This window comes from Nilaparvata lugens, chromosome 4 (genome assembly GCF_014356525.2).
Source record: "Nilaparvata lugens isolate BPH chromosome 4, ASM1435652v1, whole genome shotgun sequence".
Lineage (NCBI taxonomy): Eukaryota > Metazoa > Arthropoda > Insecta > Hemiptera > Delphacidae > Nilaparvata > Nilaparvata lugens.
In genome coordinates, this window is record NC_052507.1 from 27,805,446 (window position 1) to 27,822,052 (window position 16,607).

The window sequence follows — 16,607 nt, forward strand, 5'->3', positions numbered from 1 at the left end:
CAGTAAGTTGCTAATATTATCAATTTTATTATTACATATTATTCACCTTTTTCTATTGAAGGCAAATCCTGTAATTATTCTATTGTTTGTTTAAAAAGTTTTCTTAATTAATCTTATTTTATTTAAGTTTCCAGTTTCATTTTGAGTTACAATTTAATTAAATTGATTACTTAGTTCTCCAAAATATAATCTGTTTTGTTTATTCTTTTAAAAATTAGTTCCTTTCTCATGAGTTATAGAGTTAGATCAATTTAATCTCACGCTAGCTAAGTGATTCCCCCATTATAAATTGTTACTATAATTACCAGCTCAATACCTAATATATCCCCAATTACCAATATTATGTTCCCCATTACAATATTCCCCGAAAATGATAAACATTTCACTAAAGTTCAAATTGATTCTCACGCACGAAATGTGAATATCCAAAGCCATTTAAAAAAATGATGTATTTACGAACTAATTATTTTCACCTGAGTCATCTCATTTCCACATAGAATTGACAATTTTTTAACTGTTTCTACAACTGTGATCTGACTTGGAAGGTGAAAGCCTTAATAATAATAATCAATATTGTGGGAACTGACTTGACCTAAGGTCGATTACAATATCAATAAGCTTATTCGAATAAATAAAAAAAAATTCCAGTGTATATACTTTCTTTGAAAAGTAAACAGTTTATATTGTCAAACAGTTTATACATTTAAAAAAAATTAAATTTTTTCAAACAGTCTATATTGTCTCATCACTATGTTAAAGAGCTATACTCGGCCACCTTGGTGGAGCCACCAAGCGATATCATGGGAACATGTCACACTACACGAGCGAACGCACCACTAAAACTGTGGTACCATATAGCTTCCAAGATCTCAAACATCCAGTTCACCACTACCATGTTCTTGATCTTTGATTGGTTGAAATACAGAGCGCGGCGTCATAATTTCCTTTTCTCAAAACTTGATAAAACTCATTGTAAGAGTCAGAAAAGTGTTATTCCATTTTCAGAATGGACGTATGTATCAAAAGTTATGTTTCATTTAGTTTAGAAGAGTGTATCATGAAGGTGACGTTTACCACTCTGGATACACCGAGAGTACCTATCTCTAGTATCTGATATCACCCTTTCAAGAGTATTGTAGGCGTAATTTTGACAATTTCCACCTGTATGTTGTTCTTTGAATCTTAGAGGGTCTTCGGACACGGGATTTCCAAAAACCTCATAGAAAAAATTACACGGTGGAAAATCAGGAAATTGAACAAGTCATTGCAAATCGCCTTCAATTGAGATAAGGCATTCTGGGAAAAGTGTTCTTTCTAAACAATCTTTTTGTAGACTATATCCATTTTGTCTTGATGGAAATGATCTTTGTGAAGAATCATTCTCACAGAGCGAAAGGAAAGTCCAAGGGCAGACGCATATTTGTGTGTTGGACGCCTTGGAGATTGCAAAATTGAAGCCCTCACTGTCTCAATGCTTTCACGTGATCTAATGGACCGTGGAAATTAAGATCTTCGTTTTGTAGTACTACCTGTTTTTCTAACCGTAGTAACCGACGAAACAATTGATTTCCGGTCTGGAACACGGGCAATGGGGGGCTAAATTAGACCGATTCTGATCTCGAAAAGTAGGCCTCAACGGCAGACGCACGCTCCTCGCCATTTAATTGCAAAATGGCGACTGAACTGTGCAAAAGCAAAACATCAAGACCACTCCTTCAGAAAGTGTTAACTAGCACTTCCTTATATCATGAACTAACTGGATAGTGCGCATTTCAAAAAAAGGCTAAGTTCCTTATTTTGTCTAAGTTTATTTATTTTGTAACTCGTTCTTTTGTAACTGGGCACCCGCCGAAAAACATTAGGGTTTGGCAGGATTCTTGGCAGGATTGTTTGGATTGCGAATAAAAATTTTGATTTGAAAAAAAGGAAATTATGATGCTTCACTCTGTATGTAGGCTTATACATTTTTTTCATTTATGATCATACAGATTTTTTCTATGCCTGGTGGCAGTTTTGGTGTCGATATTGTTTATTGGGTTTTGATGGGTAGAAGGGATGGTGAGAAGGGGTTACCTTGGGTTTCTAGGGGAGGCTAAGGGATAGGGGGGAGAAGTGTAGTTAATTTCTTAGTGGGGTGTCGGGTGTAGTGTCATTATTATTATTGAACGTAAAAAAGCTTAACCGATCTATGCAAGTACTGCAAAATATATTCCTACCTTAGACTCATTCTCGCACATAGGCAGTAATGCCTCTGCGAGAGTATATATTCCTTAATATATTTGTATATCTGCTGTCATTTCTGTGGTGCTGACATCATCTTACTATTATTGTAAAGTGTATTCCTATTTTATGATGTACCACTGGAAGTGCGTGTAAGATTTATGAAATGAAAAACTTTGAATTGAATTGTCTTCCAAATTTCCTGCTAGCAGAATCGCACGTCTGGTGGAGCGTCCATGGTGGCCGAATGTAGTATTGGCCTAATAGTGGGAGTTGGATTTTCTGAATTCTTCTTGGAAAACTATAAACAAACAAATCATTCAACTCTTAACATCCAACATACTGGTGATCGATCAAACTTTCGATGTTTCTCGTGTCAACTGATACAATAAGTAACTGTAGCATTGCTCAGCCATGTAACAGCAATTTCACTGTTGGAAGAAGATTTTTCGTTTGCATGGAAAATATGTGTAACATGTGATTGTTATCACATAGAAGGAAACGTGTTACAAAATACACGATGCTGCGATGTATCACAGTTGGAATGACAGCTGAATTCGTATTTATAATTGGTCCTGAGAGACATTGATATATGGCGGTCGTATGATGGATTCGAATAAACCTCTTTTTTGTTTTAGAGCGTTGATTCTGTACAGACAACAAATTATCAGTTACTGATCGGACGGACAGTGATGTAGAGGCAATGTTGTGAGCTGTTTGTCATTTATTACAATTGAACATTAGTTTTTGGTTTTATTCAACTTGTGAAACGGAATCTCACATCAACAATTATGATTCAGTTGATTGAAACTTCCTCCTGATTCTGTTCGAAGCTGAACTTGTCATGAGAATTTGAAGCGTTATAATTACTACAGTAGATACGAGCTGTCTCTTTTGAGTTCAGTGGTACGGTGGTACCGATCAGGTGAGTGGAGCTATTTCATAGTCGGTTTAATTTTACACTCCGATGAAACTGCATGTAACGAATGTTTTAGTGGATAGTCGTTGAGGTGTGGGGAGTGGGGAGTGGGTAATGGTTACGCCAAAGACGTTCACTTGGTGTAATCCGTACAGTGGGGTATTTCTCGCGAACAGTGGAGCGGTCTTGCCATGCGGCATTATTATCGCACCAACAAAGGAAAGTGGATTGCTGCAAACGGAAAGCTGGATACTGGAGAAGGAATGAGACGAAACGCTACAGAAAATATTCAAGCATGGTGCTTTGTGTGCCGTGCCGTGCCGAGCTAGCAACGGCTCGATGCTCGGAAGATAGGAATTAAATTCGTATCAAGCTGCGGTCGGCTATTTTCCTCCCTCCACCACCCACCACCCCTACCACCCCTGGAGGGTGCAGACTCATATTCTCATTTTGACGCCTACAATCCACTCGCGGATTTCTGAATAACCGCGAATTCATTGTTGGCGTCACCGTAGGTGCTTGCCGAGTATTTTCACCACAAACCACTTATCTCTCTCGGTTATCTGTTGGTTATACATCAATCCAGCAGCTCCGTTAGTCACGTTTCATCCAACTCGAGTGAATGTTCTGTAACTTTGCACAATCAAGCCGTGTGTTCATTTTCAAATATCGTAGATAAATACTGTTGGATTGGACGAGTGATTTTTCATTGTTAAACACCGTGAGCTTGTAGCATATGAATTGTGAATCAGGGAACATGATTTCTTGTTTTGAATATTCGTGAAAGTTCTAAAGCATTTAACAGTTTTCAACAGTGAGTAAGTTATAGAAGGTAACCCTCTAAAGGCCTATTCTCTGGTTTTAAATTGATCATTTGAACAGGACCTTCTATATTCAGGATCTGAGCTTAAAGAAAAATGACCACCGTATGTGTTGAACTTTTATGGATCTCAGTTGATCACTAATCAGCTGCTTGTCTCAGTTTGTCGAAATTTCAGTTCGTTGAGCTCCCATTGCGAACCACCAACCACCACATACGGCGGCCATTTTTGTTTTGTAGGCTCAGGACTGGAATGAAGAAGGTTCTCGCTTGAACCAAACGATGGGACCCAACATAGAAAATATTGTTTTCAAGGATAAGTATCAAGCGAATATGTAGAAGAAATAAGATTATTTTGTGAGGAGAACAGATTTTCATGTAGCCTACTCTTATCTAAGTTTAAGAAAACTTTTCAAATTCTCCACGTTTTTCGTCTTAAACTTATTGGTAAGACTGCTCTTGATTGATTTCTCTGAAGTTAAAATGTCATTTTGATTTTTTTTCATTTATGCAAGTGAAATCAATTTTCCCCATCAAATAAAATCGACAGGAATCAATGCTCTGCAGCGGAGCTATTGAACTTAATTTTATTAGCTCTATTTATCTGAAATCTCAGAATAGAACCAATGGAACTGGCATTAAGACGTTGAAGAGTTTTGAAGTAACGACGTGATAGTGTAGATTTATTGCGAAGAAATAGCTCAATTTAAAAGCAATAAAATCAGTTTTATTTATTTGGGGAACTCAAACGGTAATGTACAGTGGAAATTTTATTGCAGCCGATACGATAGCTGATCAAGCGGAAAGAATTGAAAGAACGGATAGTAAAGTGTCAATGCATTGTGGGTGTGCAAGTAGTGTGTGGAGCAGTTTTCAAGGAGAATCGACTCGCTTCCCATGGAGCGAACAAACACAACCACTCAAACCATAAATTCTGATCCCTATTTAGAAGAAAACAAGGCGTTGCGCGGCGAAAACAGCGAAAAATGAAGAGCGATGGCTCGGCTCGCCTCTCCACGAATTATCCTCTTTTCCACGCCTTGCCGGTCGCTTCATCAATTCAACTGCAAAGTTGTCCAACATATCTCAGCTGAATAAAATTTAGTACTCTCGTTTTTCGGCGTATGTGTTTATTATAGCACTGCACAGATTCGATTCCAATGCATTTTTCATGGCTCCTGAATTTCAATAATGCATTGTGCCGACTGAATATTGAAACGTGAATACTGTAGGTAGGCGGTATACTGAGTGAATCGATTGAATTTAGTGTGCTAAGAGGGAGGGTCAAAAGAACTGATTCAAAACGAACTGCGGTAAACCTGGAAAACTCATTCCAATGACAATGATACATTGGACACTGTATTAAAATAAATGATTTCTTCTCAAAAGTTACAATTCTTTTATTTTTGTTTTTTTCAAGGTTCATAGGGACGGGAGAAAAATGTCAAAGTTTTCAGGATAGTTTTTTAATATTCTTTGTGATTATTTTACAATAATAAAAACTGAATTCAGTTATAAAAATACAAATCTCAAATGGATCACATTGATAACTCATATTGAGGAATGAAAAACTTGTCGTTCATTGGTAGCCATTTCTGAATGAGTTAATAATGCTTTTTAACAAAGGTTACGTTCCAAGAAACATCCAATTAACCATATCAATTCATCATACATTTTGAGAGGGTTGTCCATTATTTTACATCAATCAGGTTAAATGCTGGATATCTGGAACATAACAATTAATGATAAACAAAAAATTATAATGGTGAATAATAATATCATCATCATTGTTATACATCAAACATGAAAAAATATGAACATTTATAATTCCTAGTTCCAAGGAGTCATGAGTTTAATAGATAAAAACCATTTATTACCTAATTTTGACAACCATTGAGTACCTAATCTGAAGCTAGTATATAGGTACTTCTCCGTTTTCTGAGTAAGTACTTCTTCCAGAAGTAGTAGATTACTATTAATTATTCAGAGTAAAAGTTGAAATTTGACTTTCCATGGATACTTTTCCACCACTTATAGGAAATCTCATTCTCTGCGTATCTTCTGGGATTGAAAGTAATAAAAACTTACGTAAATATCAGAATAGCAAGTTTGTAATTCAAGTCTGAGAGAATTATTAACATTTTCTTAATTCAATCAATGCATGAACGCATGAGGACCCTATGATGTCTTCAATGCAATACTTACATGAGTCTCGGATCAATGCACATCAGCGAATGTAACGTGAGATATGGCAGTAAATTGAGCTCCATTCCTCTTATCTGAACAATTCGTCTGAAACAAATTTGCTCTGGTCTAACTAAAACTCTGCATCTAACAGAAGATATTTCTCTCTCATCACAAATACGCTATCGTGATTTTTAAATCTCAAGCTTTTAGAGTTTTTCAAAGTTCAATAATATTTTTATTCGAATTCAACTTAACATTCGTCATGCCACTCACACACTGTAGTCTCATATAAATCTTACTGTTGGATAATAATGATTACTGGAAGTGGTGATAATCACTTTTCAACAGGTTTTTGGCGGGTTTCTACACTGCTCAAAGGAATAAATCATCCAGTACCTGATGGAACGATAGGATGGGCTGACTCCAGAACAGTCAACTTTGATTTGATTTCACGAACCAATAGAATGATGTACTATCCTTGCAGATAGCTAGGCAGTGGAGTATAAGGATTGTATAATAGAGAAATACATTCATTGCAACATGAGCACACAGACAGCATGACACAGTGAACACGCAAAAGCATACAGTTCTTAGACCTTTACTGCAGAATGAATAATATGCGTTTGAAGCAGAAATTTTCAATTTTTTGTTATTGTACCGTTACCAAAGAACAAAGTGAGCTTGAGGAGAAAATATGAAATTGTTCTCAGGCTGAAGCCGTTTGGAGCAAGTACTTACCATGAATGGAAGTTTATTATATTATCACAGAGTTGAAGTTGCTGCTACGTGTTTACAACTGCTAAACGGCGCTTTCTTTATGCCTATTGTGTTGAGTCTGCGTTTCGGCATTACGCAATTCGCCGCGCCAAACGTGTAAACTTCTTGCGCTACCGCTCTGCAATGCAATTTCATCGAATAAATTTACATTTATTGTACATAAATGTAATGTTAATACATAACACATACGATTCATAATGAAGTGGGATGAAGACGAATTATCGATGATTATAATGTTATTATAACTCCTGGGATTAACGCATAATCCAATATCTCAGACAACATGAATATTCATCCTTCCTTATGAAGAAATTAATTAACTATTCAAGTTTCACCTCTGGAGAGAGGAACATGGAAGAATACCCTGACTAAAATGTAATAAATTCTATGATACGCACTACATCAAGTTCCATAATTGGATTTTCAGTTGGCTTACTTTCGTTGTAAAATATTGTATTTCGTATGGAATTGAGTGTGGAATTCAAGTTCAGGAAAGAATGGCTTATCCTTATTGACTCAATATTTTTGATAGAAAAATGGGAATATCGAAGCATTACAATAATCAATTTCAATACAATATTAATAATATAATATTATTATTACGTCACATATCACATTGTAACATTCGTGTTCAATTGACAGTTACTAATCAATTACAAATTGAGGAATATTGTATTGAAATTGAATATCGTAATGTTTCGATATTCCCATTTTCCTATTAAAAATGTTGAGTCAATAGGGATAAGCCATTCTTTCCTGATTTTCATTCATATTATGTAACTACTTCCTTATTGTTTGATATTTGATTTCTGATTTGGCATTTTTGTACTGGAGAGTAGCCTACCAATATGATCACTATCACGTTATAGTATACGTGGAACAACAGGAAAATGAATATTCACAATCTTTCAAGTGAAATTATTTGAATACGACTTCGTGGAACAGTAATAATGTTCCGGGAGAAAATTTAAGCTTGTATAATATTATTCATCAGCGACAGTATTCAGAAGCCCCATCTCACCATTACTAATGTTGTGATTACGGAAATTTCTTACTGTAGTGAGACCAGTATTACACAACCACATTGTTGATTGCTCTTAATTAACTCCATGCAACGGGAAAATACAAAAAATGAATTTGTTTTTCACTAGTTTCTTCGAGCAAGAGTGATAATGGATAGAAGGTTTTCTTCATTCACCCGTTTTGGGCCCCCACACTCACTATATCAAGATAATAGAAATATATTAAGGAAACACGAAAAATGGTATTGTCTGAATATTTTTCATACTGCAGAACAAATTACGTAGTCTGTATAATATTTTTGTAGCAATAAATTTCATACTCACGAATGACTTCGCCAATTCCTCCGTTGAAATACGATGTAACTTATCGGGGGGTAAATGCGGTTGCAGCTCCCTCACAACTATCTGCTCCTCCCACTTATCTTGTAGATATTGTGCATTTACTGTGCATCCAACAACTGCAAACAGAAGAAGGATTGCTGCACTTCTACTTTATGCTATGGCTTATTTTTCAAAACTACACACCACATATCATCATTCCCCCAGAATTGGAAAGGAACAATGTTCTCGTTTCTCTTATTTTCACGAAATGAGAACAGGATAGTTTCTATAATATGTTCTTCGATTTACCTTCATCAAGAAAGTGTATTTATGATGACTTCGAAATGATTCTCCGATACTTTTTGCTGATATTTGTAGAAGTGAACATTTTGAAAATAATATTCTCTTAGAAAGATTCTAAAGTGTAGATGCTCCAAAAAATCTTCAGGGATCAATAATATTCTGTGTCAAGTCATGCGTTCATATAACTATCATTGATAGTACCTATATTCTACAGTATATTTTATTGGAATCATTCATTATTATATTGTTTTAGCTGATATGGTTCTGCGAGTAGTATAAAATGAATATTTCATTCAAAATGACTGTATCATAATTCAAATGAGACACTCCAATGAAGATAAACCATCATCCAAACCTAATTCAAATTACCTTTTTCCATTGAATATACAACTTGTTAGCATCACCATAATTCTAATTCTAATTACCAAAGCGAAAAATTACATAAAAATTTTGACAATTTCTGTAGTGCATTTGATATTGTTTGAATCATTGTATAATCAGTAATGATCAGTTCAGAATAAGCAGACATGCAGTGTTTGGAAAAGATAATAGTGTGTGGAAAGTTCGATTTTGAAATAGAATCACGTGAATAACGATATTTTCAATACAGTCTGTGGAAATCTTTATGAAACTGTGTTTGGTTTTCTCCGCAATTAACAAAACCCATACAAGAATAATGTTCACGAATAATATTTGGTTGCAGGATAACAAACTCAACATTCAAAATATTAGCTGGAGTCCAATATTGTTCAAAAATTCAAGGACAGGTCTTCAGAACAAGGCTAATGCCAACTGCATGCTTCAGCATACATTAGAGTGATTGTCTTACCGTTTGCACTGGGTATCACATCGGGGTTGCGATCGTCTTCTGTGGGGCCGATCACAGTGAGCAGTTCGGTCCTGGATTTGGCCAGATCGTGTTCGCTGGTGCGTTCCTGTGTCAACTGACTGCGATGCCGCTTTCTGCGGATTACCAGCACCAGAACAATCAGAATTAGGACGGCGAGAATGCCGCCAGCCACCGCTATCCACAGCACCGGATCGATCAGTTCTGTTTCACTTTCTGCCAACATTAAAACCCAGCTGAGAAACTCCACGTCAAAGGTAAATGAACAACTTGCAAGGCACAAACAATGCTAATAAGCTGGCCGCTATGTAAACATTCGTTATCATACCTGAAAGAATTGGGGGTCGGAGCGGAAATTAGAATGGGGAGGTCGAGGGGTGCTTTGAGATCATATTTCCGTGAGTTGATTCAAAGCTGCACAAACTCAGGTTTTGCCCGCTTTCCATTTTGACTGACAAATAATCAGAAATTCGAAAATACTGTTTCAACAAAGACGGTTCAGAAAGAGTAGTCTTTCGAGAGAACGCGTCATTGACGCGATAGAAAGTTATAAAAGACTGTTGTAAATATATTGAATCTATTGTTTTACGAAAAATTGAAAAAAAAAACAGGACATCAAATGATTTATTCTCAGAGTACAACTATCAATGGAATACAATGTTAATCTCTAAAATACAAAAAGTGGATACTGATACAAAGCATGCGTCGAATGCAATTTTAGCATAGTTGTTAGATGATAATATGGTTGCCTCACCATTGGTTCTGTGGTGCTGATGCAGCGTGTGCCCGAGAGTAGCCACTCGAATGCTGGTGGCCTTGACACTGCGCCCCTTGCCATTGCCCGAGTAGACTGTGATCAGGTAGGTGGTGCCCGGCTCCAGATCCTGGATGGAGAAGGTGGGCGACCCGCGACTCGTCATGTTGGCCACCAGGATGGGGGAGTCGACGGTGGTGGTGGAGGTGGAGGTGGTGATGGAGGTGGTGGCCTGAGTAACCTCCATGTAGAACACCTGTGGCAGACCGCCGTCGAAGCCTTTGGAGCAGCGCACCTGCAGCCAGGTCTGGCTTTTGTTTGTCGCCGAACAGTTGTGCGGAGCGTCCGGTTTGCCTGGATAGAACAGCCAACAATTTTTCAATTTCAATTTATTTATTCACGTATCATACAATTTTAACAACACAATAACAATTATAGAATGAATATTAAAACCCACATAGACTATTACGTCCGTGTGTGGGAGCAGTACTTGAGATTAGCTGTGTTACAATAAAAAATATTGGGCTATAAGTAAGTATAAGATACATACGGTAAATGGAATAGGAATAAATTATATATAATATATTTCCAGTATTAATCATATAGAAAATCAATTTGAATTTGAGGAGGAAGAAAAGACAGATCCATTGTAAGAAAATTAGGTAATCGGCTCGTAATAATACGAATTTTTATAATTTATCAATAATTATTATTTTTATCACACCAGAACAGCCGGAATCACTTTTTGCAAAATGTATTTGGTAAGAAAATCAAATTTAAATTTCGATTTCAAACATAAGGTGATTTGATTAAATTCTCTGCATTCTGCCATCCAACAGTGAAGGCAAAGACAACATCCTACTTCTAAGATTGTTTTATTCTATGGTGAAGGTCTCTTCACACTTAGCTAAGCTTTTCTGAAATACGTTCCATCTACCAATGTTAAATCCAATCTACGAATCTGTCCCGTTCACATTCATAAGTGGAAAGTATTTGAAGTAGAAATGGAATTGAAACAGTGGGGGGTAAGAATGGGATGAGTGATATGAGGATCATGAAGAAATAATGGCAAGATGAACATTATGAAGTATATGAAAAGATAGTACAGTTTTTAATTGATATGTGGATTTGGAATTGTTTATCTTCATATTTGTGAAAAATATTACTTATAATGTATCATAACTATTATTATATTAATATATGCTAGTACTGTATTTGTATTGCTATCGAAATAGCTCAGCATTCATGAGCAGCATTAACTCTAATATTGGAAGAAAGACAGATTTACTGGGCTGTGAAAACAGATTCATCCTCTCCACAAAACCCTGAATACTTTCAAATATCTGTGATATTAATTTTTATGTAGGCCTATCAGAATTTATCACATATTTTGAATCATGAATAATTATGAATTCGAATGAAAAACAAAAGAAGTGTAATAAAATTCCGAGCAATTGTGTACTTCCACATGGTTCCTGATTCTACAAAACTGGACGTATAAGAATCATCAATGTACAAGGAACGTAACACACAAATCCCTATATTTTTGCGGATACACCTGCACATCTAACAGAACGTACGCAGAACATCAGTGTAAGCGAAGCGTAACAGAATAATTTAGCTGGATTTAGCTGGCACGCATTGCACACTTCCGCGTGCGACTGTTGTCTTCCTGTTGAAATGTGACTGGTTGGGCTACATGGTCACTGCTAACATGTCAACGTTTCATTCAGAACAACAAAGGTGTGTCATAGCAGACTCCCAATTCGGGACACCGGAAATTCGTTAATCCAAATATAAATACGGCATTGAGATAGAAACAATTAATTACCGAGCTAATTTTACAACAGTGTTTTCAGTGCTGAAATCTTTCCATTTTTACTCAGTTCATATTGTTCGTATTCGCTTTGATCGGATTAAAAGAAGTAATTAGAAAAACTGGGCGGAAAATGTAGAGTTTAATACCATCGTACAAATGATAACAAGCGTATAAAAATATGAACTGCATCAAACATTCTCCTTCTATTAATCTTATGGGCTAAGAATTAAACATTATAATGATTTAAATGGAGCTGAACTGGATACGCTCACGTTGGAGGAAACTATAATTGCATTTAAATGAAATAATTCCCCATTTTCCATTATGGTAAATATCTTCTTCCAAATAGGGGAAAATGAAAGAATCAATAAATTATCAATGATGTACATTTCATCCATTCGAAGTGTGTAGATATTATTCATTCACTACAGTATGAGCAGTAAGAGTTCTATGAATTTTAATACATGGAAATTCCTCAACCTTCCGGTAGTTGCGCTGTTGTAAAAAGTACAACAGTGTCAGTTTTTTGCTGCACGAAACTATTGAATGGGGTGGTGTCAGTGAATGAGTGACCTATCCATTCCAAAACTTCCCCCCCCATCACTCCACTGAGTTGCAGTATCAACCGAGCAATGGTTCAGTGTTTAGGTGGCATTTAGTGGCGACAGTGCATCAGTCGCACTGTGCATAACATAGGGAAACACTGTATACCGGAACCGACTACCGGAAGGTTAATAGTTGCAAAATCCAACGAGTATTTTTAACATGAATAGAATTCTACGATTCTGATAAATCAATCGGAATTCAATCAAAATTAGCATAAATTGATTATAATAGATGTGGATTCGACGTCCACTCTATACAAGATAAATATGGTGTTTGGTACGAATATTGTTTTTTGTTTCTTTCAATAATCATAGTTGATAATGGGTGTTCACAGATTCCAAACAACAACTCCAAAATAACGCAAATCATTAGAGAGATAAAAGAATGGATCTGAATCATGCAAGGGATTCTATTTCGATAAAATAGAGACAAATGTGAATTGTATGAAGGGATTACCTGCAGGCACAACGTGAAATACGCATGGCACCGGCTGAGATCCGAGGGTGTTCCTGCCCCAACAGAGCAGGGTGCCGTAGTCAGACTCCTGCACGGGTCTGTAAGCAGCCACACTGCGCCCCCCTCCCGCCTCGAAACTTTCTATGGTTTTTGTTCTTATAGCCGAGTTGTTAAAGATCCAGCGAAACCACAGTGCGGGGGGATTTGCATCAACACCGCAAGTTATGGAGATCTCTTCCCCCCTGGCTGCGCCATACACCTTCTGCTGGCTCGGCTTACATTGCGGCTCGTCTACAATAGTCAATGCACCAAACACACTCTGTTACTACTCCTCTCATGTTAGTGAAGGCAACTAACAACTTGCTTACTGTAGCAATGTAGCAAGTTGTAGCAAGTAATGTAGCAATAACCAATGGATTAAACACTACGATCCAATGCCCGGTTCCACAAAGCTCTTACAAGACTTTCGAATATGGTCAAAGAGGGGACAGTTTACAACGAGTGCATTGGAACATATGTTTTCTATGATAATAGTTACTATTGATAGTAATTCGATAGTAACGATAGTAACGATAGTTCGATAACTTGATAGGGCACGCGTGTATAGTGTACCCTGTTTGTTTTATGTTCAAATGTCTTGACCAAGTTTGGTGAAACCGGGTATAAAAACGTTGAGAGCTACAAAAGAGCAATTAAATGAAAACAAGCCTTGTTAAAATGATATATTCGAGCTTAGAATTTCACTGTTATTGTAATGCAGTGTATTTTAATCAAAGGTGCTCCAGCTAAGACAGGAAGCTGAAATGAGAGCAGCTGTAATTTGGAGTTCATAAGGAGCTCAATATTTAGAATATTTTTATATCCGATCCTCTATTGAAGTGAATCACTCAGGAGGACATTAAAATTATTGTCAAAATTAATCAATCATTCCAGAATACGAGAGTTAGTAAAGAGGTCACGAGTAGGCCTAATAAGTAAGTTTCTAGAATGAGAGCATTATTCGAACGTGATAAAAGTTCATAGTAAGGAGACTTTGACATCATGTAATCAAATATCTGCAGGATATGAAACTCTATAATAATGATTTTCAGAGCTACTAAACAGAATCAAAAGTATTAAAACAATCAGGTCAAATGTCTGGTTCGTTTATGACATTACATTCAAGAGGTAGTATGTATGAAGAATTCTCCAAGATTGTATAGGATATTGTGAAAACTGCATCTGCCACCCTTGTCACTGGAATAGAAAACACAGACAATGCAAACAGGAGAGAAATTTGACATGCATCTTGACATCACATCTCTTCTCCGAAAAGCCTCTCAACTGAGCAGCAATTGAAAACAGCTTCAAAGTGTCACTGGCCGTAAAACAATCAATATCACCCAAGTGATAATAGCTCGAGTACTTGAATTTGACAGGCTTCAATATCAAGCACGTCATCACTTGTTATTTATGATAACAGAATGCTCTCAAATTGTAATGATGCATGAAAACTTTGTAATAGTTACTACCCATACTATTTTCTCCATGAAGATTCTAAAGAGTAGAGGAGAACGAAGCAAGATTTTGAGAACACTGTCAGAATCCCGCCATTAAGTTTATTTAACAACCGTGCAGAAGTGAACTCTCATCTTCGGATGATATTGCAATAATAGTTGTACTCACATTTAATGTCAAGATTGAATGGTTTACTCTCAGTCTCTCCTTCAGAGTTGGATGCTTTACAAGAGTAACGTCCTGCTGCCTTTCGTGTTACCGCTTGTAATACCAATGTTTGATTAGTGATAATGCGACCCAAACTTGCATTATTTTCCACGTCTTCATTCTGAAAGAGTGGGGATTATCGAAATCAGCATTAGCAGTATCACTGTAAAAACTTCTGCCAATCATCATGTTATTTGTTTTGACTTTTGATATAAAAAGTGATTTTGAATTTATATTACTTTAATGATTATCAATTATTGTTTTGATAATAGTTGATTAATGGCTGGAAAACCTACTCAAGATTAACAAAATAAAATAATTTTATTGATATGCTTGCCCACGATGATGAAGTTGTTGCTATAGCTTTTTCATCCAGAATTGGACACAGGTAATTAAAAATATATCTATGCTATTATGTCAATTAGCCTTAGTTTTGAACTCAATAAACGAAATTAATTTTTTCCAAGATTGCAGAACTTTCAAATTGTTTGAGAATTTTAGAGTAAGTTAAAGCTCACAGTTCATTTTATAAGTATTTTCTGTTTAAGTTCTCTTATTCCTGACGACTAGCATAATAATAATAATGATAAGGGAATACAAAACAAATCCATCCATTCGATATAAATCTATGATATGGCAGTGTGATAGATACAGTATAATACGAGTATTTCCGTCTGCAAAGACGTGGAAAATGATGGTGGAATGAATTCTTGCGTTCTGCAGGACAAAGAAATCGTAATTTATAATGATGAAGCAGCAACTGATTTCGTACGAGAATCTGAGAGAGGTAATTTGAACGTTTGAATTGAAATTATCGTCGACATTATTCCTGGTGAGGATTTCTGCAATAGTACAGTAGCACATAACCGTTCATTTTCGTTTCTGGCTTCAGTAGCGAGAAACGCCCACAGCCCACATTGATGAAAGGCTGTGTTGGACAGAACGCAAAAACTACAGCAATTTAAACTTTTGCGTTGCGAAAACTGGGTCTCAAATTTCGAGCTACCGGTACTAACGTAGTATTTTCCAAAAGCAAAAAATTAACTTTTTCAAATGTAGAACAATCGCTCGGTGTAATGCATCTTCGAAGATAAATGAAGTGCATTCAGAAAAATTATTTACGGTAGCTTTAATATCTATTGATTTTTTATTCGCGAAATTGAACTCTTGATGAAGTTCTCTCAAAAAGTTCTAGGATGTGGATAACCCTTTGTTCGCAGTCTTTTTCTACGTAGGCTGATTTCTTCAAGTATAGATCTCGATGGTAAGTTCCTCAAAAATGATATGTTCATTACTTCCAAGAGTCCCTCCACCGAGAAGTAATGGAACTGAAATGTAAGGAGTTGAAACTGATGGAATTAAAATGTCTCATTAGAAACATTCTTCAATCAGTATGGACTTATCACTCATTATGGGATTCTTAGTATGGAAATGTATGAGGGTGATTTCTACGTTCTCCCATTAGATGTGAAACTGAATCAAGTACATTTTCCACTATAACACCTTTAGTGACCTCTTTTAGTGTGATTTGGATACGAGTTTTCTTGATAACAGTCAAATTGTTGGATTCAGATGAAACTGTTGATTAAAAAATATACAATGGATGATTTATTAAATAAAATACTTGATTACACACATACAAATTTTATGAATAAAAAATACTGTACTAACATTGTGGAGCCAGGACAGCCGACGAATCCAAGGATATGCTTGAACTGAACAGTCAAAGTAAACATCCATTCCCTCTTTTATTGTAGTGGCGTTTAAGCTACTTCCCAATTCCAGACTTACCACTGGTGCATCTGCAAATGTAGTAAAGTTTTATTTAATTTCCTCTCTCGTTCCAGTAAGG

General features: G+C 36.2%; 1 protein-coding gene across 2 annotated transcripts in view; it reads right to left on the reverse strand.

The window, feature by feature from the left end:
* Positions 1–5,421: 5,421 nt before the first annotated feature.
* Positions 5,422–16,607, reverse strand: part of LOC111048897 (nephrin) — a 205,634-nt gene continuing 194,448 nt past the window's right edge. For both annotated transcript variants that reach the window (XM_039427269.1, XM_039427270.1), the window contains exons 8-16: positions 16,427–16,557; positions 14,717–14,876; positions 13,052–13,342; positions 10,171–10,524; positions 9,399–9,632; positions 8,270–8,403; positions 6,885–7,041; positions 6,165–6,251; positions 5,422–5,684 (exon numbers count right to left, since the gene is read on the reverse strand). In XM_039427269.1, the coding sequence (XP_039283203.1) occupies positions 6,946–7,041; positions 8,270–8,403; positions 9,399–9,632; positions 10,171–10,524; positions 13,052–13,342; positions 14,717–14,876; positions 16,427–16,557 (1,400 nt within the window). In that variant the 3' untranslated portion in view covers positions 5,422–5,684; positions 6,165–6,251; positions 6,885–6,945. The remainder of the gene's footprint in view (positions 5,685–6,164; positions 6,252–6,884; positions 7,042–8,269; positions 8,404–9,398; positions 9,633–10,170; positions 10,525–13,051; positions 13,343–14,716; positions 14,877–16,426; positions 16,558–16,607) is intronic.